The 26,573-nt window shown below is 46.1% G+C and overlaps 1 protein-coding gene across 3 annotated transcripts; it reads left to right on the top strand.

The window, feature by feature from the left end:
- The first annotated feature begins 1,512 nt into the window (after positions 1 to 1,512).
- On the top strand, positions 1,513 to 26,573 carry LOC118300744 (stAR-related lipid transfer protein 13-like). Of its 3 annotated transcripts, none has more exons than XM_035625426.2 (14): positions 1,513 to 2,117; positions 15,079 to 15,150; positions 16,347 to 16,428; positions 18,064 to 18,127; positions 18,533 to 19,851; positions 19,998 to 20,168; positions 20,562 to 20,721; positions 20,870 to 21,068; positions 21,549 to 21,762; positions 22,078 to 22,192; positions 22,759 to 23,010; positions 23,626 to 23,843; positions 24,272 to 24,451; positions 24,544 to 26,573. In XM_035625426.2, exons 1-14 carry the CDS (start codon positions 1,994 to 1,996, stop codon positions 24,659 to 24,661), a joined length of 3,288 nt encoding a protein of 1,095 aa, XP_035481319.1. In that variant the 5' UTR covers positions 1,513 to 1,993; the 3' UTR covers positions 24,662 to 26,573. The 3 variants fall into 3 exon arrangements, with proteins under 3 accessions (XP_035481319.1, XP_035481318.2, XP_035481320.1); XM_035625425.2 differs by lacking the exon at positions 1,513 to 2,117 and adding an exon at positions 5,628 to 6,327; XM_035625427.2 differs by lacking the exon at positions 1,513 to 2,117 and adding an exon at positions 12,786 to 13,568.

Raw genomic sequence — 26,573 nt, 5'->3', positions numbered from 1 at the left:
GCTTTACTATTCAAATAAGGGTTGTGACTTTCTTCATGTAATGCTTCAATAGTAAGTATGAACAACTTGTTTGACAATGTGACTGTCGAACACCAAAATTGCATTCGCACTGTTCCAAATCTCCTCCCGTTTAAATGTTACGACTTGAGTTTATTAAGTCTGAAAGATGCATCTGACACACACCATGCGACTTTGACATTTGCCTCGTTCTCTATTTGCAAATACAACACTTGTGAATCCCACAATGCTGCTTTATTGGAAGTTATCAGAACAAAAATATCATCAGCCTCTTTATCCTGCATGTTAGGTTTCTGGCCTCCTCTTGTGCCACACTGGATGTTTGACAGTGATCGCATCTCGTCAGTCAACTCTGCTTTTACTCTCCTCTCACCTCCTCCTTTCTTCGATTCCTCTCTCATTCAGCTCACTGTTCATCAGTCTTTCCCTCTCACCCTTGTAACGCAGGAATATACATATATCACCGGGTCTCTCCGCAGCTATACTGTTATTGGACACCAGGCCATTGCAAGAGCAGAGCAGGAAAAGCTGGGGTCATGACCTCCAGACTTAATAACCTTCCCCCTTCAACATGTTTGCTGTACGTGTGATGGGAAATTAGTCCGACTGCAGAAGTCACGTTTTTTAATCAAGACAAGGTTTTGTGGATCCCCAAGCGATTGGTTCATTGCCTCACTTAGGGAAAGTCAACTATGAAGGTGGTATTCGGTGTCCAGATAACCTCGGGATTCTGCTGACTCCTCGGGATGTCACTCAAGCGGCTGAAATGTTGAATCAGGGCCCCGCGTATGGATCCACGCTGACCTGGAACTCAACACCGCAAACAGGACGTCCGACGGTGTCAAGCAGACGGCAGCTGGGGAGCATCCTCGGACGGTCCCATCACCCTGTCTGGCATTCCTGGGATAGCAGGAGTTTGTGCTCTTTCACTTCAGGTCGACTGGTGCGTGTCTGCTGTAGTATACACCTCACCTTTTTTTTCTTTCTAAACACAGATAGTGGAGCAACGTTCAGATACTCACACTGTGATGTATATATGGAAATCCACTGAAACAACTTTGATCTCCTCCTTTGTCCATTTCCTTTGAGTTTTTTTCATTCCTTTGGATAACTCAGACAACATCGCCAACACAGCGAGATATTGAAAATCCTAACCACTTACTGCGTCCGGCTCCTTACAGATTTGAGGATTTGCTCTCTGTGAATTGTGTTCTCTTTGGCTTAAAGCAGCAAAAGTCGAGTGTTTGGTATGCAACGTGTAAAGATTTGAAACATGAATCGATATGTTGGGGCAACAACTCAGCTGCCTGTTGTGAGTGTGAGTGTGTGGCATGAGTGTGTGTGTTATGAGTGTGTGCCAAGGGACTGAAAGAGATCCTTGTTTGGCTGCGTGGGTGGGTGGGTGGGTTTGGGTCGTGGTGAAGATGTAGGTTGTGTGTGTGTGTGTGTGTGTGTGTGTGTGTAGAGAGAGAGAGAGAAGGGGAGAGGGAGGGAAAGAGAGGGAGAGAGCCTTGCACATGGGGAAACCGCCTCTCACATCTGGCGCGCCTCGTCACATGCAGAAGTTGTGATGAAACATTTCTTCACTCTCGCCCCGCGAGCAGATGAGTGAGTCTGCCCGCGGCCCGAGGAGGAGGCAGAGCAATGCTGCATCCGCTCGAAGCAGTGTATCTGTAGCGGGGTCCGCGTCGTGCCAGCCGCCCGCCGCGCGCCGTGCGCCTCCGCGCTGCCGCAGGGACGTGACGCAGCGCGAACGGAGCGCGTTTTTTTCCCTTCTATTTCTTTAAATATATACACCAGGTGAAGCGGCGACGACCATTGCGGCAGCCGGACGCAGCAGCCGGGGGGCGCGTCGTCCCGGCCCGGTCGCCTCTCCCTCGCACCCTGGTGGGAGTTAACACGTCGGGGAACGGCGGCCGTTGACGGACCGCTGCTGCTTTCGGTTGCGGGGGAACATGCGTCCGGTCGCCGCGCAATGACAACCAGGCGCCGGTCCGCCAGGCTGCAGCTGCGGCGGTCGATCAGCGAGCAGCTGCGGGACTCCACGTCCAGGGCCTGGGATCTGCTGTGGAGGAATGTCCGGGAGCGACGGCTGGCAGGTCAGAGAGACGGGGGGGGGGGTCGTCATTTCCAATAGGCTACAGTTTATTCCCACGTTGACTGACACACAGGTCTGTGCAGCAAGGGACGTGCGCGCTCTCTTCTTTGGCCATATAGGCTCTTACAAGTGAAATAGATATTCCTTCTGGTGTGAACATTTCCGTCGGAGGTGGTCATTTCCCCTTCATTTTTTATTAATCTCCACAACCCCCCCCCCCCCCCCCCCCCCCCCCCCCGTCGAAGCAACTTTGCTGAGTAACAGAAGCGTGTGAAAGGAGAGTGTGTCGGGCCGTGCCGGTGGAGGCATGCGCAGCGCGCGCCCTGATATTTTGGGAAGGTCATTGTCAAATCCAGTGCCCAAAACAGCGCAGTGGGTCCAGAGTCCATCCTGCGGGTTTCAGATGCCACACGGACATTGTTTCTTGTCCTATAGTCCCGAGGTCTAACGGTGTCCGGAGCGAGTGTAGTTTGGATTAATTTAACTTGTCGTGTAGGGGTTTTGGGGGTTTTTTTAGACGCACGTTTGTTGTTTGGACGCGCGCCAATGCGCCAACAAGTTTGTGCAGGGGTCGGTCAGTTTGTGCTCTATATTTACTGGGGCCCGGATGCGCGGAGTCATCACGTCCATCCTCTCTGAGCTGTGCGTCATGCAGAGAGGGAGGACAGCGAGTGGAGGCGAGGAGGGGGAGATGCAGAGAGAGAGGGAGAGAGAGAGAGAGGGAGAGAAATGCAAAGAGATGCTATGTCTGCAAGGTTTAATACAATCACCGAGATGCTCTGTGCCTCTTAAGCAAATGAAGAGACGCACATTCCCAAACATACACACAACCACGCAGCGCTGTGCCAACAGGACGCGTGCGTAACCGGCAAAGCGCTGCTGGATAATTTGACCTTTGATGAGTGTTTTGCTTTGGTGGAGCAGGAATATCGGTCAAATGAGCATCGCGGAACACCTGCTGCCCCCGGTAATCCTCTCCGCCCTTCTTTTCTCACCCTTTCATCCTCTCTGTCCTCTAGCCAGATCCCCAAACCCCCTTAAACCCACAGCCCCTCCCCCACCCCCACTGCTTAACCCATCAGCTCAGAAGGCACACGGTTCACATCTGTCCGGATCACATTTGGATGGGGGGGGGGGGGGGGGTCCTGCACATCTGGCTTTACCCCTTGCGCTTTCGTTTAGCAGTAAATGTCCCTCTCTATGAATTAATCAAAACAATATGCAATACCCACGTGGAGAGTTAGTCAAATGTTGTTTTGATTATAAACTGTTTACTTCATGTGTTTGTTTGTCATTTCAGTTTTTTTTTTTAAATCACTGGAATGTGTTTATTTCTGATGTTCAAGGGGAGATCAAAATTAAAAAAGAAACTGTAAATGACCTGGAGTTCGGCCACAAAGCTAAAGTAGGACAGTTACACGAAGAAACACATCAACGTAAACAAAAAGAGAACACAGCAGTCATTAACAGACAGTCCAAACGATGTGACAGAAACGAAGTAATGGGTATGAACCAATGGACAGATCAGGGTCCTTAAGACAACTGCTGAAACCGACCCCCGGTGAAGATTATTTATAGTTCCATTCAATCATCTCTGTGTTTGGGGAGTTCAGAATAGCACCTGGATTTAGCCGCAATCCCACAGATTTAAGCCGCCGGGGTCGGATCTCCCTCCGCGGGCGGGATTTGTGGGTCTTAGCTGCCTCGGTGTGAGCGTTTACCTTGAATCACCTCCCTCCAACAAGGCATCGTTCGTCATTGTGTAGTTGTTAGTTTACCACCACACCTAAACTTCGCCTGTCTTTGACTGCTTTACTGAAGATACCGAGTCAAAACCTCAATGAGCTGTGTTCAGAGCTTCAGTCTCGGGGCTTCCTGCCGACCAAAGTGAGTTTTATTTAAAGGCACATTCAGAAAGCCTCTTTGTGCTTTCATAGATGAGCTTCAAGGCGCTATCAACAACTCTGAGGAGTCATCTTGGTTTAAGCTTTTAGGAAGGTTTCAAAAAGGAAAATCTTCCTGTGTTTCTCCCATAGACTGTATATGAAAATGAATGTGTTGAATGTTGAATGTTTAGTCTCGGCCCCGTCTTGTCCGGCTGTAACTGAGACAGACTTATAATATCACTGACCGCTTACTACGGCGCCGTGCGTTAACACACATCGATTTAGCTCAGCGTCACTTTACTGAGTCAGCTCGTTCGTGCCCTGCGTCAGTGGCACTGTAATGTTCGCTCAGTGCTCTGCGTAGTGGTTCTCTATTCTGTCAGTTAGGCCGATATTGGTCTTTTTTGAGATTGCCTCAAGAGGGCACTCTAATGAAGTCGAATCAAATGGCAGATTTCATATTTCACACTGACTTGGGATCTGTTGCTAATCCACATTTCACTCCTTTCTGACATTGTATGACCAGCAGACGAAAACGCCTCTGTGTAATACTTTGAGATCAGGTGCGTGTGTGTGTGTGTGTGTGTGTGTGTGTGTGTGTGTGTGTGTGTGTGTGTGTGTGTGTGTGTGTGTGTGAGTGTGTGAGAGACTGCTGACCTGAAATTGACTTTGCTATGACCTACTTTTCACGTGAGCCCCCCCTCCCACAGCGTTCTTACCCCCCCTACCCCCTTCCCTCCCTAAAATGAATTAAAATCACCCCCTATATCCTTTAGTCCTGGCAAATCACTATTCTGCCAAACTAGGTCAAAGTATGAACCTGCCTCCTCCTCCTCCTCCTCCTCCTCCTCCTCCTCTCGCTGCATTCCATACATTTATCTGCTAACTCGGTAACTGTATGGCAGCATTCAGTCACACATTGCAGACATCAGCATTGCCCGCTGCAGCTGCCCTACAGCTGATGTTTTTGGGGTTGGACGTGCCGCTATCTGCAGGGGCCCAAGCGGGGAATGCGAGTGAGCGGTGTATAAATTATGTGCTGGACCGGTTATGATAAATGTCATGTGGCGGGAGCTTGATGGCGTAGATTTGGATGATATATTTCTCAATAGCATTACAGTCCTACACAGCATTAGCAACAATAGCTTTGGTCTTTACGTACATTCCTCGGCACAGTCTCACACACCCACACACTCCCTATTGTTCTGCCCTTTTCCCTTTCCACATTTGGGATGTGGCTCGTGGGACTGTGGTTTAGTCCAGGACCAGCCCCTCTCTGATCACATCTCCCATCCCAGATATGCCCTTCTCTCTCTCTCTCTCTCTCTCTCACACACACACACACACACACACACACACTCACACGCGCGCACATATGCCCTAGGCACGTACCAAATTGTGTCTTTGGCAGCACAGAGCAGCAGGAAGCAGGGCACTGTTCCCTTAACTCTCCTGCCAGCGGCTGCTGTTCATGTGACCGAAGGAAAAACTTTGTGAAAGCAAGAGTTTGTGACTCTCCCACCCATCTCAGCTGAGTGGTCAGCGGTTGTGGGTGCGTGTGCGTGTGCGTGTGCGTGTGTGTCATCTGAATCAGGTGGCGTGTGTTTGCTTTTTTGACTGTGATGAGCTGCAGGGAGGAGGCGGGCGGGGAGGCTGACTCGGCTTCCAGTGAGGGCATGTTAGAGGCAGGAATTCACAAGGAGTGTTCACACAAAAACTCACCAGGGCGAGAGGGTGGACGTCTTGCAGCGTAGGAAGGATCATATTGTTGTGTTATGGAGGTTGCGGACTGCAGTGTGACCGTCATGGAGGATGTGGACACTGCAGTAAATGCGGACGGTGTGTCTGCCTCAGCACACGGTGGAGGTGCAGACCAGGCCAATGCTGCAGGGGATGAAGGGACAGTAAATACCAATTTGGACAGTGCGGACAATTCAAACGCAGCAGGAACTCACACAGATGAAGACATTATTGCTGCTGTGGATGTTGGAAAAATGAGTGTAGCCATCGCCGACAGCGAGGACACTGTACAGAGCGCCGGCACTGTCGGTTCTGACGATAGCGCGGACGGCGCCGGTGTTACAGACAGCAGGAGTGCGGAGACTGGCGCCGGCGGTTCGGACAGTATGGATCAAAGTGTCCCGGGCGACAGTAATGGCTGCGAGAGCGATGGCGACAGCACCAATGAGAGAACTTGTCTGGAGGTCATGACACCCGACGTGCAGGACTTCTACCTGAGGCTGGGCGATACCCCTCGACGGCGCTCGGCCCTGCGCCTCTCGCGCATCATTGCGCGCCAGCAGCTGCTGCGGAAGCTGGAACAAGGTAGAGATAGAGAGAGAGTTGTGGCCTGAATTAGAACTAGTTATTAATTGTTAGTTAGCTGTTTGTTTGTTTATCAATCAACCGATGTGATTTGGTTTCACATGGATTGTATTATTTCGTGGGACATAAATAGGCTTGACACTGCCATCATGGTTTTTAATCTTACCATTTCATTTTTTAAAGCTTCTTATGAATCTACCCTTTTCTTTTCTTGCGTGGATTAATTCCCCTCAAAAATCACAGTACAATCTTTTTAATACAACTTTCTTCCTAAATTTGAAATGTTCTATCGATAACATCCAGACTTAAAACCAGCCAATGGAGTATTGACACCATTTAAACCACAAATATCCCATTAAAGACAGAATGTACCGTGCATCTTAAATCCGACATTGTCCGAAGTTTTTAACAGCGCAATATCTTTGGCATGATAGAATGTGACGGCCTCAGTGACCCCTTTCCATTGTTTGCTGCTTTTATCATCTCTCAATGTGTCGATAATCACTTATGTGAGTGAAACAATCTCGGCGTCTTCCTTTGGATGGTTTCTTCTGAATAGATTTGTTGTATCACCTCCAGAACCTTGCAGACCATCGCCTGACTAACTTCACTCTGAGAAATATCTGCGTTGTTCGGACACCAGCTCCTCATCTGCCATGCTGCAGGCTCACATTAAATTCTTTTTCAATTACCTCATGCATGATAGAGACCCTACATGACAGAGAAGTGTGATATTATTCGATCAGGCAGCACAGTGACCTCGCCATTTCGCCATTCGAATCTTCCTGTTGGTTTGTGAGCTTAGCACGGATCCATTTTATTAGTGTGAATGCCATGAAATGTCAAGATCGCCCACTTCCATCCTCATCTGCTTGTCCATTCAGAGACGGGAGAAGAAATATTTCTGCAGAATTGAACAATATAAGCTTTGATAAAGAAAATGGAAGGGAGATTCTCATTGCAGCTTCATCATGTGACATTCTGTTTTTCTCATTGATGATTTGTCCGCGTTTTCCCCATCCCACAGAGGTTTTCACAAGGTCCGAACTGACTTTTAGAAGTAAAATATCTATCTTCTGTTTCATCATAGCATGCTTTATTGGCAGGAGCATACACACTAGACATTGCCAATACTCCCACTCCCCTCTGGTTTTACTCAGTTGGACATATGGAGCCATTCTTTCCTCCAAAAATGTCTTTCATAAATCTCAAACAAGTCATAACAAGCCCCGAAGCGCTGCGGTGTTATTGTTTTTGTCTGTGTCTCCCCTACCAAACCCGTCAAGCTTTGTATTCCATGGTTACTTCCTCAACTTCCTGTCACATGACTCGTGTTTCCCGGGGACTAAACAGAACATCCCAGTGTTCATGACTCGTGTCACAGCAGAGGCGGTTGGCCTGATCCACTGGCTGCTGCTCTGTGCATGTGAATTTGTCGTGGAAGATGAGTTTCCCTCCGCCGCACGCGGAGGCATCGCCAGGCGCGATGTTGGTACGCTAAGCTCTGTACAGCGAGTGGCATCTTTTTAGGGGCCAGGGATGTTAACTTAAAACACATCAGACAGTGACTTTGGGATAATTTTTTGTCCTGAATTGCCAAATGAAGAAGCAGAAACATGTAAAGTCTTGTGTTAGGTGGTGTTGTTCTTTCTCCCCATTGCTCACACATTTGAGGGCGAGAGAGCCATGACAGTTACGGCAGGTGAGGAATGTAGACGGAGGAGCAAGTTGATGCCTGTGCTGGGTTTGGATGATGGTACTACTTTATTTAACTTTCACTCAATATTCTCATCTTCTTCTGCAGCAATTATATTCTTTCTCGCTCGCTCTCTCTCTCTCTCGCTCACACACACGCACACACACTCCCCAGTTGCATTCCACTTCTCAGCAGCTGGTCGACTGTCACACAGACTTAAATAAAAAAAGAACTCAGTGACCTATAACATCTGATCCTACTTAAAAGCAGAAGATTTTGATTCATATGTTACAGCACATGGCCCCTCCCACCGTTTTGATTTATATATGCACATGGTTTATGTGTAGATGGGGGGAGAAATTTACAGCAGCTATTGTCAAAATATTTATTATGACAATGGAACAAATGACCGTTTGTGACGCTGCTACATGGCGTTGAACCTTGATGCTTTCAAAATGACAGTCAGCAACCAGCTAGTGGATCACTGGAGCACAAATAAACAATAGTTGGTGAAGACGAAAAGGCTAAAAGGAGAGTGAATGTTGCATTTGTATTCATCCGGTGGCCAGAAACACAACTCCGTATTAATTATGATGATTCTTTATGATGTTGCTCTGCGTCTTGTGGATGTGAATACAGGAAACAAGCCTTGAAACAAGTTTACCATATCGCCTCAAAAGGTAAATAATATGCAAGTGTTGGGATCACAAATAACGTCATGCTCACCCCCAAGCAGCCAACGTAAGTGAGGTTAAAAGAAAATACAACGTCAAGTCTGTTTCCACTGCAGGAACTTTCCACAGATACCTGTAGGACGGGAACTTCTGAAGAACTCAGGTTTCCAAAGAGTCCCTGCCTGGGACTTACTTTATCCTGGTTAAGGAACTTCCTGTGTTAGCCTGATTGGTCAAGGACGCTGAAGTTTTCCACAGCATATAGTCATATTTAAAACGCTTTACCTGCAAACACATTGCATTGACTTGTTGCCCAAGTGATTTCATGACCAATGGTCTGATGACAAGGCAAAGTCCAGGCGTCGTTTTCCATTTTCTCCTCATCAGACTGTTTGTTAGTGAACGTACAAATGATGTGAAAGGGGATCGTTGAGCTTTTGCTACATCAGCAAACTAATTGGCTTGATCCTCCTCCTGTGACTTTGGCCCAGCTGTGGAAACGGAAATCACAATGTGCTGGAGGAACTCTGGGAAAGTTTCTGGACATCCAGTTCTTGGGAAATTAAAGTTCCTGGAACGTTTGGTGGAAATGAACCAAATACATAACAATTCCAAGGGTGAGCAGGTTTTCAGTACACAGTCCGAGTAAACTGAGAAGACTCAAAACAGTCAGCATGCTATTCACTATTCTCCCAGGATGCAATGCACAAAGGAAACGGAGGAGTTGCTCTCTCAGCTGCGAACAATTAAAATAAGGCCGTTTTCACATCAGATATTTTCCCTCGTCTGAGCAGGAAATGCACATATGATACAAATTCAATCAACGTTCTCCATGTATGCTGTGTCAGTGAGCCCACATGCACAGTGCCAAGACCCTGGAACTTGCTCACCTAAATGGCATGCGGCCATACATCATACAAGTAATCATTACACTTGTGGTTCTCCTGCTATGGCCTGCCAAAATGTACACAGTGAAAATTGACATATTATACCCATGGAAAAATCACTTCAATGTTCATTTTTAAAGTTCAATTAGTTTTCTCTTTACTTTACTTAACTACTCTACTTATTCCTCAAACCATCCCGTGACCCTGCGTCCTGGAGTATGGAAGCAGCACTCCTTATGCTCCTCCCCTTTTTTCCCTTTAATTTGTCACCCGTCTGCATTTTATCTTAACGGAAATTGCTAATGTAATAGTTCACTGTCATTCACTATGACTCACTCAGCTAAGCACAAAAGGTTTTCCACTCAGCCGACTCGTAATGAATGCTCAAATCATTACATTTAGCACATAGACATCGTCTCCCTCCACCTGTTCCTGTAACCATTGCCTGAAGCCACATCATTATTTGACAGCAATGTAAATGCCCTGCTGTCACACGTTGCTTCAACACCCTCTGCTGGAGAAAAGGGAACATATCTTAACACCCAACGTAATCACGTTCTGTCGTGTCTCATACAATCTCATCATATCTCAAGTTGTTATTGCAGTGGGCTGAATCCCACCATAACCCCCGGTGCTGTTAATGATTATGATCAACTGCCAGCAAGTCATGTCATATTATATTCCCTGGAGCAGCACGGATTCCATGCCAGTGTTGACTCTGTTTTAATGTACATTCCTCAGGGCAAAACATCATTGCAGACGAACCATGCGGTACCGGACAGACATATTCCTCTTTAGCGTCCCTCCCTCCCCTCCCCTCTCCTTCCTTCCTCTGTCCCATCACTTCTCCTCTGACTTCTTTACTACTTTTTTTCTTTCCTTGTGACCTTTTAAACATGTAGGACTAAGTGCTTTAGCTTATGTGGGAATATTGCTGCTGTCCAGGCATCCTGTGTGTGTGTGTGTGTGTGTGTGTGTGTGTGTGTGTGTGTGTGTGTGTGTGTGTGTGTGTGTGTGTGTGTGTGTGTGTGTGTGTGTGTGTGTGTGTGTGTGTGTGTGTGTGTGTGCGTGTGTGCGTGTGTGTAGTCTTGTAGAAGTACTATGACTCATGCCTATCTACACATTCCTATCTAATTGATTTGACCTATTAAAAAACCAAACAAATTTGAACAGAACTTTGTAAAATTAAATAAGGACGTGCTCTCTACTGTTACTCCAGTCATTATCCATTGGTGTACCTCACTACAATTATCCCAGCTAAGTCCCACTGACATGCTCAGGACTTCCTGTTGCTGTTCTTAGCTCACATGCCGCCCTGGACGCATGGGAATTTTCAGAGCAGGAACTGATGTCATCCAAGGCACCTCAGGGTCCCTGAGACCCAGTAACAAGGAGACATAACACAGAGAGAAGGTTGTCAGAAAGTCAAGGTCGCTGGCCCCCGAATAAAGGGGGAGGAAATGAAAGTTAGAGGGAAGACGGAGGCACATGCTCGGAAAAAAAAAGGAAGGATGTCGAGGTGCTTGTATTATGTGTATTATGTAACACGGCGGGCACCCGATTATGTAAGGAAGTACCTTACAGCCCCTTTGTCCCATACATGGACGCCCATGCTCTGATACACATACCATCTGTCCACCTTCCCCGCTGCTGTTCTACTGGTCTGCTGCCTGTTGTCATGTGGCCTGTTCGGCACAGCAGGACTGCAGCGCCATGGAATAGATGGAAGGAGAAGCACAGTCGGCAGCTTGGATTAGCTCTGTCTGGCTGTGCGCGTCTGTGTGTTTTGTGGCCCACTAATAACATGTTTGTGTACTAAATAATCTCTTGATTAAATTCCGCGCGGACGAATAGTAGAGCTTTGTTCCACGTTGACAGCAGCTTTGCCCCTTGGCACTTTTTGGGGGCGCAAACACAAAGACGCAGCGGCGGTAACATATTCACAAACACCGCGATGACGCACGCAACTTTGTGAAAAACTTTATCTGGGGACTGCTTTGACTTTATAAGCACTGATTACTTCTCAATTAATTGCAAGAAAAGGTGGTTCTATGTAGCATGAGGTACGCATTGACAATTATGTGATAATCTATTCATTTATGTATCAAATACTAAGCTTACTATTTTCCTCTGTGTGTGCAACAGCCTGCAGCTCATTTGCTGCAAAACCAGCAGTCTGCAGTTTATACAACAACCAGAAGTGAAAATCTATGAAAATTCACAGGAGCATTTACCTAAATATATTTTTGAGCCATACAGGAGATCCCAAACTTAAGCTCTGGTACCATAGGAGGAAGTGAATTGTTTTTCCTAATTATTCTGCAGTAAAAAGTTTTGGAGAAATTGGCAATGTTTTTGAAAACTTGCAAACAAGCTCATATGAAAATACTGCAACTGTGTCATTTATGACTGAGACCCTGCTGCAACTGTTCATTTTGAATCGGCAACCTTGCGTTAGAATACAAAACATTTTGGTGCAATCAAATTCACAGTTTCGTGCAGACCTTTTTACTGTCAACAAGTTTTGTTCTAGTCATTTCCCCCCTCCTTTCCCTGCCTGTCTGTGTCACTCGGCTCATTGGTTAAAACTCGTTTGAAAAGTTGTCATGAATATAGATTCTTAAAAAATAAAAAAATCTTTCCAACTAAATTTTACCACAACGTTGTTTGTAAGATTGACTCAAAATGAAAACACAGTTGAGAAGGAACAGTGCAACCTGTGCAGTCGTGTGTCTCGCTGATGTTGTTTTAATGGAAACGTATCCGGAATAGTCAGGATCAACACTTTACTGTAAAGATGTGATGTGTCTTCCTCGCTGCGGTTTTCTCACAGGGTCTGTCCACCCCACTTGTCTGCCTGTCTCATCCTTTTTGAATTCTCTGACTCACTGGGGGCAACATCTGGACTGTGTTGAGCGTCTGCGCTGGTGTGTGGGTGTGTGTGTGTGTGTGTGTGTGTGTATGTGTGTGTGTGTGTGTGTGTGTGTGTGTGTGTGTGTGTGTGTGTGTGTGTGTGTGTGTGTGTGTGTGTGTGTGTGTGTGTGTGTGTGTGTGTGTGTGTGTGTGTGTGTGTGTGTGTGTGTGTGTGTGTGTGTGTGGGTGTGTGTGTGTGTGTGTGTGTGTGTGTGTGTTCGTGTGTGTTCGTGTGTGTTCGTGTGTGTTCGTGTGTGTTCGTGTTCGTGTGTGTGTGTTCGTGTTCGTGTGTGTGTGTTCGTGTTCACTGCATTCTCCCACGCGTGGATCTGGTCAGTGGTATTGCACAGGAAACGCATACAGAGAGGACGAGGGCAGAGTCTCCTCGCTGGCTTGCTTGCCGGCAGGTTCAGCTGACAAGTGAAGTCAGCGTCCACCGGTCGTCAGTCTGTTGCCTCGGGAGATGCGATTGGGCATCAGCGGCTCTGGTCATGTCAAAGAAGATGTGGAGTTCTGATGGATCAAAGTGGAAGAAAGGACGAGGAAGTGTCAGCGAAAGAAGCAAAGGCGACAGATGGATTAAGGGAAATGTGTGAAGGAGGGTTTTTCTTTTGAGTGAGATGAGGTTACGATTCAGGAAAATGCAAAGACAGGAGGAAATCACTGAATTAAGCATTACGAAAAGGAAGAAAAAGTAATAGTCAGTATTTAAAAAGACCAGAGCACTAAAAAGGCAAGAAAGAAAAGAAGAAGAAAAGAAGTCCATGGCGCAGCGTTAAATAGGGAGGGGTGTAAAAATAGAGAGATATTGTATGTGGATCCTAACAAAGCAGAACGTGTGAGAGAGGAGGTTGAGGAGAAAATTAGAGGGAAGAGAAAACCTGCATGGGGCAGGCTGGCGGAGGGAGGCAGAGTTGTAAACACAAGGGAAAGGCAGCGACGAAGACGGCGCAGGGAGCTGCCACCGGATGGAAAGCTGGGTAGTGTAGCGAATGGATGGAGAGGGAACTCCAGTCTGGGTGAAGGAAACCCAATAGCAGCATGTCATCACCCGCACCATGAGGGCTTCAAGTAAGTCTTCAGTGCTCTGCGTTTCCTGACGCTCCCGTGAAATATTTCTCTCTGGAAATTCTCGGTCTATTTTTCAGCATCTTACAAAAATATATTTATACATATATATATATATTCATGATCTACCCTCGTGTTGCCTCATATGTGATTTAGAGAGAGGAGCTATGCTGAGAATGTTGGTCGAGGGACGTAATTGCTAGATTGTGGTGACAGGATCATTTCCTGTTACCGTTCTCATCTCTGATGGTGAAAACGGAGGCTTTTCTCTTCTTTTTTACTGCCCTGCTGAACTTTGCCCCCCCCCCCCCCTGCGCTTCTGCGGTGCCTCCATGCTTCCATTCACTGCCAGCACCTTCAGACCGATGACGAGCGAGAGCGAACCAGTGGTGTTGTGAAAGAGCTATGGAATAAGAGCAGTCACTGTAGACTGATGTAGAAATAGGGTTTTTACAACCTTGTGTGCAAGTTGACTTTAATTTGAACTTTCAAACTGATTCTATAGCAATTCCTTCCCTTCTTACTTTGTCTTAATTATGGTCTTTTCATCCTATATGCATAATTCACATAATTCATTTAATCTTGCTTTGAGTGTGTATATGTCCTACAAATCCTAGCCTCCCCTCTCTCTCATTTTTGCAGTTATTTTTTAACATGTGTGTATGCGTGTGTTTGTGAGAATAAATGTCTCTGCGTATATATTATGTTTACACTGTATCTTTTAATCTGCAAACATTTTTTTCCCTTAATTCTTCATTTTTGGCACCAAGATCGTTCAAATGTCTTCGTCAGCACCAAAGAAAGCATATATATATTTATATATATATTTATATATATATATATATACATATATACAAACACATGCAAATTTAAGAGCTGCCACTTTCGCAGTCTGAGCGATACATATGCAAGCGGAAAAAAGTAGTAAAACAAATGCCCGTAAAACATCTCGTGATGCTGGCGGCAGCACCCCCTAATGGGGTGTGGTGCCGTGTCTCAAGGCCTGTTAAAATTTATGCATCGACAGCTGAAACCTGACTGCTGGTTCATCTGAGTGCATACATCATTTTGGAAGTACAACATATTTAATGTCAGGCCGTGTAAACTGTTTCCTATATGATAGATAATGTGCAGCCCTCTCTGGCTCACTTCCAGCTTTTCCCCCCCTCATCTCATCATTCCAGTGAATTCCCAGAGGGAAGTTTAATTCTGTGAGATGTTCCTCCCCCGTATGGAAAGTAAAATAGCTGGAATAGGGATAATGGACAAATACAGTTTTGTGTTCTGTGTTTTTCCTTCCTTGACTCTTGATTTATTTGTGTTTCGAGCACATTAGATAAGTATCACTGCTCGTGTGGTTGGCCTGAGAGAAGACATCAGTTCACTGAGCTTCCCAAAGGAAAATTCATTGTGTGCACAAATCCTCCTCTGAAATCGTGTGATATTCTAATCTACTGTAATCAAAATCTGTGTGTAATCAACATGCCTCTACTGCTTTATTTTTGCTTTACAGAGATTGAGGCTAAGGAGGCTTGCGATTGGCTGAGAGCAGCGGGGTTTCCACAGTACGCCCAGCTTTATGAAGGTAATACACACACACACACACACACACACACAGAGGAGCCAAAGTCCAGAGTTTACCCAGCTGCCTTACTTCACACAAAGACCTGCTTCTCCTTTTGTTCATTCCTGCTTCAAATTTTCTTTCTCTCTCTTTCCTATTTTTCTTCCACCATCATCTGTTCCTCTTTTCTCTTTCTTTCATCCCTCCATATTCGTATCCTCTGTCTTCTGGGCCGCTGCGTTCTATTTCCAGGCTTCAGTTCCTGTCCAGAGGGAGGGGTCATGGGAAAGGCCTTGTTATCTCTGCTGGGACTCTCACAGCTTCTCTTTCTCTCTTCTGTATTCCACCTTTCTCCCTCCAGCCTGCCCTCGACTCGCCCACCACTTTTCTCTCAGTCATCTCCCTGTCATGGCGGGCGTGTTCTTAGTATTTCTTTCTTCTTGTCTTTCTCTCTTTGCACTCACCCTTCTATCCTCCCTCCTTTCCCCAGTCTTCTCACTACGTCCACCTTTCTGGATTAAACTATAGGCATTCATTCACTCATTCATTCATGTGACCATTGGGCCCGCACACTGTTGAGGCACAAACAGGAAATGGCCCAGTAATCAAAGAAGCTGCTCTTAAAATCCAGTAGTCCTTCTTTAGCCGGACACATAAACCCAATCACACACACACACACGCACACGTGCACGCACACGCACGCACACACACACACACACACACACACACACACACACACACACACACACACACACACACACACACACACACACACTACACTTCTCTGACAAATGCTGTGTGCTCCAGTAATGTTGGGTTATGGATGCCGGCCTCTGCGCCTCTGTGGCGGCTTCCGGGTGCACATGATGCCTGCAGCCTGCCACCTCACACACACACACACACACACACACACAACCAGAAGCACCAAAATAAAAGGCTTGAGTAATTTTGGCAATTGGCATTGTGTGGAAAGTTATTTTGGGGTTTTGAAAATTGTGCTTTCGCGTGTTCTGTAAACTTCAGATGCCGATGACTGTGTTAACTGTAGCGGCAGCAGTTGTGCCATATACTTCACAGACTTCATTAACAGTTAACTGGCAGAGAAAAGTGCTACCTCCTGTCTCCCGCCAGTCATTAACCAACAAAACTTTCATTGTGTCTCTTCTCTTCCTCTCATTTTCTTCTTCTTCCTCCTGTCGCCCGACTCCCTCTTACAGATTCTCAATTTCCAATTGATATTCCCTCTGTGAAAAGGGACCATGACTTCTTGGACCGGGATCTGGTGGAGCCTTTATGTCGGTGAGGAGACATGCGCGGACACACGTGTCCATACAGTTCATACAGTGCACTTAAAAACGCAACCACACACATGCACAGCTCATTGTCTGCCTCTATCCCCTTCAGTGTGCACATTTAACACCATTTCAAAATCACAGAACCCTTGTTCTGGTCCCACTGGTTCTGGACTCTGGCTTGTCCCCGCGGCCTGGTGCGAACCACTAATCATACGTTGTCTGACCCTGACCCTTAATGAACTCCCCATCCCTGTCTCCCACTCAGACACCCAGCCTTTGATCCCGTCACCTCCCCTCCCCGCTGCCACGCTCTGATCTCCCATTCAAAGAGCAGAGACCCTCAGGGGGCAAAACAGGGCGGGGGGGGGGGGGGTTTGAGGGTAACAAGGAAGGAGTGAGGGGAAGCCAATGTATTCTACCAGATGGCTTTTGAGTGTGGGTTTTCAGTACCCCTGCGCACCTCTACAATCATTCTGTTTCAAATCTTTTATTCTCTTCTCATTGAAGTATTCCCCCGCGTGCACCGGCACACAACCCACCGTGCCCTCATCTTTTTCCCCTCCTCACTGTTCACACCCACCTCCCCTATGACTACGGAAGAGGAGGGTGTGGTAATTATGGCGTTAGCGATTCCTGACAGATATATTGAAAGAGAATACACATCAGTCCTCTTCCCCCCCCCCGGAGATTTGCCTCAGGGGCTGTAAAACACAGCTAATGAGGTCTCTCTTGTTCACGCACTGCTTTTTGCATTTAGACCAACATTACATCTGTAAAGAACTGTCTGAATTTGAGATTATAGACTCATGCTTGCAACAACACTTAGTGCATAGATCATAGATCTCTGCATCTGTATGGCGTCAAGAATTGTTTGTACCATGCTGCAGGAGAAATACAGGGTTCGGACAGTGGCTCCCTCTGTGTATTTTCCGGCTTGAATGTTTAATTTCAGGAAGAATATGACAGCTTGCTGCTTCCTATTGGCAACAAGCAATCCCTTGTCTGTCAGTTTGTACGAGATTACAGACAAACGGTGTACAGATGAGGATTCCCTACTGTCCAATTAGAGGCTGAAATCTTTCAAATGACAAAGGTCACAAGCCCCAAAACATGTTTTTAATGACCCCGCCTTCCCCACCCTCCTATCCAGCTGCTGTTCACGTCCCTTGGGTTTGTAGATCGAGGGAGACTGTGGATGGGAAGGGCGGGCGTAGACTGCAGAAAGACTTTTTGGTAAGGAGGTGCCCCCAGCAGTCTGGAGCATGGAAGTGAAACAAGGGGGGGTGGAAATGAGTGACAGATGAAGGGAGGAGGGAGACAAGTCGGGGGGAGGAGCCAGCTGTGATTTGGGGGAAGATGCACTCCTTGAGGGTGAGGATAAGTCCCAGCAGAGTGATGCCAGAGAAGGAGAAGGAAGGAACAAGGGTGGGAGGAGAAGGGGATAGACAGAGTCAGAAAAGGAAGGCAGATCAAAGGGGCTTGTCTGAGAGTGAATGATCAGACGGAGGAAGGAAAGGAAGGTGTTAGTGAAAAGTAAGACAATATGAATGCGGGCAGTGTAATGCAGAGGGAAGCAAACGCAGAGCATCAGCCAGAATAGATCTGATTCAGCAACATGCTTGTTTTGACTGTGTTGCAGACGTCTAAATACTCTGAACAAGTGTGCCTCCATGAAACTGGATGTCAGCCACCCCAAAAAGAAAGTAAGCTATTTTTTTTTCTCCATTTTTGCCTTTGTCTACCTTTGCTTATCCAGCTGTCAGGAATAGACACATTTATTTTGTTAATCACTTGTTATATACAGTTTTAGTGGTCTGCGTTAAGCTGATCAATTCTTTGTTGTTTCAACGTACGAATGGGGACGAACCATTTGAGGACATTCAGACTGTTTTCACATGCAAATAATGCATCATATTTGCATTTGGTCCAGGTGATTTTTGTCAGATAAGAATTTTGTTATTCAAACTGTATTAATGAGGAATACACACTGCTGCACAATGACTATTAGTGTTTATAAATATATATATATATATGACTGCTAATTTGTCCAATGAATCAATCTGTCTTTCCATGAGTCATTGTGTTTACCACCTTTTATTTGTTGTAAGGGTGATGACTCTGATGAAGATGACCCGTTGGCTATCAGTAAACGTTGGACGTTCGAGTGGAGCAGCAGACGTTGGTCTCGTCTACAAGACTTCCTGTTGGACAGCACCAACGAAAGCAGCCCGACGGGTCAGGGGGAGGGTCTGCACAGCACGGTGAGCATCGAGAGCGTCCTGACAGACCTGAGCGAGCAGGAGATCACGGAAATCTCCTCGCTGCACAGTGAGGACTCGGCCTCCGCCATGGCTGACTCTATATCCATGGCGTCCCTTTCCGCTTCCTACCAACCACCCAGCGAGCTTCAACACTACAACTCCCTGCCAATCAAGAGCGGCCGCCACGGGCAAGGAGGGCGGAGCAAAGCCAAAGACTTTTTGCGCAGAATGGAAGTAATGCGCACCTGGGGGCCGTCGACAAGGCGGAAAAGCTCAAATCGCAGGCCACCGCTGGTCATCAGTGAGCCCGTGTTACAGGGGGAGGAGCCTCACGCCCTGCAGATGCTCCAATGTACACCCATCAGCCAATTAGAACACAGCCCTAAACACAACCACCAAAGTGATGGTGACACTTCAGATGTCACACTCACCGATGAATGTAAAGCCCAATCCATAGTGAGAGTGAGCCCCAGCACTGAGACAGTGGCGCCCAATGTGAAGGAGCCGGGGTGTTCAAAACCCCGGACTGCCAGCAAGAGAAGCAGCATGTATCTGGAGGATATGGAGCTGCCGTCTCAGGGCAAAAGGACTGAAGGACAGAGCCAGTTTGGCAGAAACCAGTTTCATTCGTATGAAAACCTCCTCATTCACATCCCCAAAGACCATAAACCCGGCACCTTTCCAAAAGCTCTGTCCATAGAGAGCCTGGCGCCTTCCCCCGGTGACAGGAACAATGGCCGCCAGACACACGCTCATCCTTCTCCACCCAGCAACGGGCCGGGTGAACCCTGGTCTGATAAACCCCTCTCCAAGCCCCCCTGTCCCGGAGCTCCACGGGGCAGCAGGGTGAGTGTATATGACAACGTGCCGGGCTCACACCTGTACGCCAGCACAGGAGACCTGCTGGACTTAGAGAAGGAGGACAACCTGTTCCCTCACCTGGATGACATCATCCAGCACGTGAGCGGTTTGCAACAAATAGTGGACCACTGGAGCCGCAGTGTGCTGCCCGAGGGGGAGACCGGGGAGGGGGAGGAGGAAGGGGAGGGCAGGACCACCCCCAGTGAAGGCGAGAGAGATGGAGTCTCCTTGAATGACACCGATTCAACGGGCACCAGTCGGGAGAGGCGGGACTCTGGAGTTGGGGCGTCACTGACAAGACCGCGGTGAGCAGATCATTTGGGTTTATTGTAACTCGGGTCTTGTTATCATAGTTTTGGCTGACAGTAGTAATGTACTCACCAAATTTGCTTTGCAAACCTCCAGGCCTCGTCTAATGTTCTTTCCTAATTCATTTTTCTCCCCGTCCCAGTCTGCGATGGCCCAGTTTCAGAACCTCTGATCATCTCAACCAGCCGGCGTCTTCACTGCAGATCAGCAGCCAATCAGCAGGCCAGCTCAGCCTGCTGCAGAAGTTCTCTCTGCTCCGCCTCACCGCCATCATGGAGAAATACTCAATGTCTAATAAACACGGCTGGACGTGGTGGGTACACACACACTGCCACGCACCCTGTTCGCAACCAGTGATTCACAATTTAGGGAATTTACAAGATGTGGTGGACATGGAATGTGTCTGACAGTTTTGTAAACTTCTAATTTAGACCTGTCTCCCTTTTATTATTATCAGCTTTCACCATATTCTCACACAAACAATATGAAAGAAGTCTTTGTTGTATTCTTGTTGCCTTATTATTTCCGATCTTCCGTGCCAACTAAGGAAACGAAGGCAAACACAAGCACATCCTTGTGTTGTTTATGACCAGTCCTGTTCATTTTTATTATCCCCAAGAGGGAAATTCTGTTGACCAGCATCGACATGAAGAGCTAGACACCGAAAGCGCACACTTCCACTAATGGGTCCGTCTATTGCTCCCAGGTCTGTGCCCAAGTTTATGAAGCGCATCAAGGTGCCGGACTACAAAGAGAGGAGTGTGTTCGGTGTTCCCCTCATCGTGCATGTCCAGCGCTGTGGTTTTCCGCTCCCTCTGTGTTTACAGCAGGCCCTCGGCCACCTCAGAACAACCTGTCTGGACCAGGTTAGAGAACAAGTTTTCACGAGACTGGATTGGAGTCTGTACATTTTCTCCTCATCGCGCTCATGTTGGTGATTTGCATTTACACTTTTTTCGTTTGTTTTGAAACTCATCCCTCGCTGTGCTGGCTTTTTGCTGCTTTCCCTCTCAGGTGGGATTGTTCCGCAAATCCGGCGTGAAGTCTCGCATTCAGGCTTTGCGGCAGCAGTGTGAGCTGTCGCCCGACTCTGTGAGCTACGAGGACCAGTCGGCTTACGACGTGGCCGACATGGTCAAACAGTTCTTCAGGGACCTGCCTGAGCCTCTGCTTACAAGCAAGCTGGGGGAAACCTTCCTGCACATTTACCAGTGTAAGTCGCCGCTGAGCGAGAAACCCCTGTCGCCATGTTCACAACAAAGCCAAACTCAGCTGCCACAGCCTCTGCCTTTTTTGGGGGGGGTTTGATAGTAGGAATATAGTATATTCAATAGTAACTTTAATTTTGGAGGAGGTTTGGACAGCAAAAACATTTGCTGGGATACTGTGATGGACATTTTTTTTTCCTGGTGATATGAGTTCATACGGACCAATGGTTTATCGATTAATCAAGATAAAAGCCCTTGGTTGCAGTCCTAATTAAAAGGTTAGCAAACAATATGTCACAAGCAGTGCACATTGTAGGTGCAGAAAGTACAACGCAGTCAAAATAAGTGACAAAACTAAGTTACAGCTTTCATGTGCAACTGACAATAACTGTGTTATACTGTAAATAATAATCAAATAATAGATACATGCAAATTGTTCCCTTTTCTTTGATCCATCATGCCTCCTCAATTCCCCTTTTCTTTAGATGTCCCGAAGGAGCAGCGGTTGCAGGCCGTCAGAGCGGCCGTTTTGTTGATGCCAGATGAGAACAGGGAGGTTCTGCAGACGCTGCTCTACTTCCTGCGCGACGTCACTTCACTGGTGGAGGAGAACCAGATGACGCCGATGAACCTGGCCGTTTGTCTGGGACCCTCGCTCTTCCACCTCAGCATACTGAAGAACGAGACGCTGTCACCAAGGTGCACATTTGATGAGAATAAAACTCAATGAAGTCTGTTATTATTATTATATTGTTGTAACTATCTTCCTTGACTTAAACCCTTTTAATTGTTGCTATTATTACATTTGTGCCCAGCAGTGAAAGTAGTAGTAGTATAAGTAATGTCGGTAAATATTAATATTGCTGTCATTGTTATTATGTTCAGCTATTTTCCTCTATGTGATTTGCCGCCTGACACATCAAGCTTCTCCTATGTTAAGTGCATTCTTCTGACCTGCCCTGTAAATTCATGTGATTTATATTTGGCATATTCTGTGTGATTTGATTCGTTAAGGTCAATCCAGAGGAAGTACACCACAGGCCGTCCCGATCAGAAAGACCTGAGTGAGAACCTGGCCGCCACCCAGGGCCTGGCACACATGATCGCTGAGTGCCAGCATCTGTTTCAGGTCAGGATTTACGATTGGCAGCAGTTGGCTTGTTTGTTAGTTGTTCCCATAACAGCGAAATATGATAAATGACCGGCTGAATATGTGCAATTCATTTAGCTGAATAAGAGATTGACCACGTCTTTGTATATGAAATGAAGACAAAAATAATTTACTACACAAGGCAGAGGGATGTTTCCCCTGAGTCGCCCAAGGACACAGTGTAAGTGTGTTTAATGAGCTCGACTCTGAGACGGTATATCATCATCACCTTGAGACTGTCAGCGTGTACAGTATGTACTGCTGCTGTCAGTGAAAAACCCTCCAGGGACCAAGAAACACAGGCTTGATTACCATGTGTTTTTGAGTTTAATGTGGGTTGAGGAGTTTTCATACAAAGCATAAACGGCTCACTCTTCTAAACCCACAGAAGAAACTACTGCCCTGTTACAAAATGAGTTACTGAGACGACACTGGCTATTAAAATGTTCCTGTTTTTAAAATGTGCCGTAAGTGTATTTTCAGCTTTAAACATGATAGTTGCCGCTGTGACGTTATACGCTGCACGTTCTCCGGCTGCTCCCCAGATCCCGGAGGAGATGGTGACCCAGTCTCGCAACTCCTACATGGAGGCTGAGCTGATGGTGCCCCCTCTGGACGAGCTGTGCAAGGCTCACGAGGAGGAAGGGGATGAGGATGAAGAAGACGAGGACGAGGAAGGGTCCTATCATGCACACGTGGAAAGCCTGGTCCAGAGCCTGCTGAAAGAAGCCAAAGATAAGAGCAAAGGCTGGGTGTCTCGCCCGACTACTGACCATCCAGAACTGGCATTCAAAAAGGTATGAAGTCACTGAATTTCTGAATCAGGGTCTATGCCTGATCAATATATATGGCCGATATGAGCCTTTCACAGACATATTAGTATCGGCGTTGGCTTTTACATTTGGTGGTATGAAAACTTTCATTTTACAGAATAAACAATGCAGAAAAGTTGTGCATTTATGTTTGTTCTTTATGTAAGAATGTTTATTTTCTTAATTCCAGTTCTATATATTTGGTTGCACAACTGTTTTCTTTTTATTTATGGTTATTTAGAATAAAGTTTATGGTTAAACTGTCAAATATAAAGCCTCAATTACATTTCATTGTCATAAAGGTTTTATGGGTTTGATAACAACATCTTAGGAATCATTTCCAAATTAGTTTTTTAACATATATAAGGGTATATATATATATATAGCAGTATCGGAAAGTTTTTACTTCCTAATATCATTGTTGGCATCGGCTTCTAATTATCCATATGGGTCGGGCTCTAATTATTATACTATTTGTTTTAATTAGCATCACATGGACATTGTCATACATATTAAAATCACACACAATAATATGATGTATAAAGCTCGTTTGTACACAGTGTCACAATAAGTCTAACACACCTTGTGTCTGTGCGTAAGGTGGGAGACGGGAACCCGCTGAGGCAGTGGCGAGTGTGTGTGGAGGTGCCCGCATCTCCCACTGAGGTGCTGCAGCGGCTGCTGAGAGAGCGCCCCCTGTGGCAGACTGACCTACAGCAGGAGAAGGTTCTGGAGGCGCTGGATAAACAGACAGATGTGTACCAGTATTCCTGCTGCAACATGGCACCTCAACCCGACTGTGACTATGTGGTACTAAGGTCAGGAGAACGGAATTTATTTTGGCATGTTACGTGTGTTTAAGTTGTCGTCGTCTCTTCATTATTGAGCAGTATATACTGTAGCATTTCAGATGCTGTGATCAGGCACAATGTCAATACAATAAGTGACCAAAGCAGCCTCCTCAAATATTGCCTAATGTACACACACATTTCTAAAATAGCATGAGAGAGGTTGTTACAGTAAATTCAGTTTTGGACAGTTACAAAACAAGACAATTGATGTGAGCTTGGATACTGTGATGGACTTATTTCATTGTCTTTTGGTGATATCTGTTCATATAGACCAATGATTTATCAATTAATCAAGAAAATAGTTTTCAGTTGCCGTCCCAATAGAAAAGTTACCAAACAATATATCACCTTCCTGCATTTAATGCCCTTTATTTCATGACTCTCCGCCCTCTCAGATCATGGCGCACAGACCTCATGTGCAAAGGCTCTTGTGCGCTTGTGTGTGTGTCCGTGGAACATGACGACAGCCCACGCATGGGAGCGGTGAGGGGAGTTGTGCTGGAGTCACAGTACCTCCTCGAGCCCTGTGGGATGGAGAGGACCCGGCTCACACATATCTCCAGAGTGGACCTCAGGTGCGGGGCAGACTTCAAGTGTTCTCACGCTGACGGTTTTACTCAACTATCGCAATCGCTCATGTGCGTTATTTTTCTATTTCCTGTTCCAGGGGAAGATCTCCAGAATGGTACAACAAGGCCTTTGGTCATCTTTGTGTTAATGAAGCCCAGAGGATCCGCTCCTCTTTTCACCTTCTAGATCAGACGAGCACTGAGGCCAAGATCTGAACCCCAGGAAAACAAGCTTTGTCTTGGGGTCAGACTGCCAGAGCCAGCGGGCCTGAGAGCCGGTGATCCAGGAGGGGAATCATCCAGACAATGGACTTTGGTGTCTTTCCATGCTGCTGAGCCACACAGAGCTTTTCTGTACCATACTGTACTGAGTTACAGTCATTCACACTCACACACAGAGAAGAATATTTTTTTGTCATGCAATTCTGTACAGGCATCTTAAAACACTAATTTATTTTCTAGGCTAGTTTTTATACTATAGAACAAACATTAGTTTCCAGCCTATTTTATTTTCTTATAATTTCATATAACTGGTTCTTAACTATGTGCAGGTATTGGAAGGATAAGTTTGTGTCAGTGAGTATTTTCAGTATTTATTACTCCAGGTCCTTCTTCAAAATCTTCCAGTATCTTGCGGAAGATGATGATGATGATGATGAGGCGGTTGCCATAGCGTTAGGGTTAATGTTGAATCTGCAAAACCTTAATTTGACTATTTATTGTAATAGATTACCTAACTGAAGCCTACAGATAATTATAACTGATTTTGCAGTCATGTATAATCAAAGTGGGTATGGAAGTTAGTCATACTTGAGTATACCTGTATTTGTATTGATAGATATTGATTGAAATCTGTCCCAACTCCATCTCTTTAAAGTGCCGCATGTAAATGTACATGACCAATTTGATTGAAACTAGTCATAACAATTTCTCTTTTTATTGGATAGACCTGAAAAACAGGACACATTCACCCCAGTCACAAAAAACAAAATTGACTTTATCTGATGAGGACACTTAATCTACACTTGTTAACGGATTAATCCATCAATAAACTAATGCAAAGTGGACCTCCTTACATATCCACATCTTTAGCATGCACTTAATTATTAGAGAGCCTTCTACACATACTGTAAAGACGCAAAAAAGGTCTGTGCTCTAAAAAAATCCATAGGAATGACCGAGACCAGTACAACATGGATACACGACAGCGCTACATTGTGAAAGGTGATCGGGGATCGGGATCACAGAAGGCGGGAACACTCATCGGGTCCGTAAATTTGCTTTAACCCTGTTCTGGACACGTTGACTTGGATATCACTGTTGATCTAGTTCTGTCACTATTGCCAGCGTTAATCTTATCTAAATGAAATGTTATTTTAAAGTTATCATTGTCATAATATCTCTTTATAAGGTATCATTGTTCCTTTGATTCTTTTCATTTTATACAATGTCTAAGACATGTGACCATTTCACTGCTTCTGGGAAGCTTGATTGAAATTTTGCATGAGTGGGTGTGTGCATGGACGTTCCTGGGTATCTGCATTGTAGATGTATACGTACTGCCTGTGTTACAGCGGCGTCCAGAAGTCTCAGAAATCGGAGGGAAAGTGGTTTCAGACGTCTCGAACCCCACTGTAATACTGGACGCTTTCTGTGCTGCGCCGGCAGATATCACACTTCCGAGCTTTTCAGGTTCTTCCTATCATATTGATATGCTGAAATGCAAACTTTTCCACACAGCATCCGGCGAAAGCAATAGCAGACTAAAGCTTGCTCTGCCATGGCAATGCTTTGGCTTTGTTTTATTTTATTTTTGTTTCCGCTGTGAGCAGTGTTGCTATGGTGTTGCTATGATACAGTATCTCTACCGTGCCACCAAAATCCCATGTGGATGCTGCTTGTTGGTGAACAGTGTGTGCGCGCGCGCGTGTGTGTGTAAATATGTATGTATGAGAAAGACAAAGACAGACAAAAGAGTGAGTGAGCGACTTGAGCCTCTCGGCTGTGTGCGGAGGGGCCCCAAAACGGAGCCGAGTGGCTGATTTGTGCTTGGTTATTTCTGACAAAGTGACAGAAATTGGAACCATTGTTTCTAAACAAGAGAATAAATGAATTCAACAAAAAAAAA

Source organism: Scophthalmus maximus, chromosome 2 (assembly GCF_022379125.1).
Source record: "Scophthalmus maximus strain ysfricsl-2021 chromosome 2, ASM2237912v1, whole genome shotgun sequence".
Classification (NCBI taxonomy): Eukaryota; Metazoa; Chordata; class Actinopteri; order Pleuronectiformes; family Scophthalmidae; genus Scophthalmus; species Scophthalmus maximus.
This window is presented reverse-complemented; position numbering and strand designations above follow the sequence as displayed.

Coding starts and splice junctions, on each gene's coding strand:
- LOC118300744 (XM_035625425.2), top strand. CDS start 5,778: ATGGAGGTTGCGGACTGCAGTGTGACCGTCATGGAGGATGTGGACACT. Junction 16,429..18,063: donor CTGGTGGAGCCTTTATGTCG/GTGAGGAGACAT, acceptor ACTGTGTTGCAG/ACGTCTAAATACTCTGAACA. Junction 24,452..24,543: donor ATCTCCAGAGTGGACCTCAG/GTGCGGGGCAGA, acceptor TTCCTGTTCCAG/GGGAAGATCTCCAGAATGGT.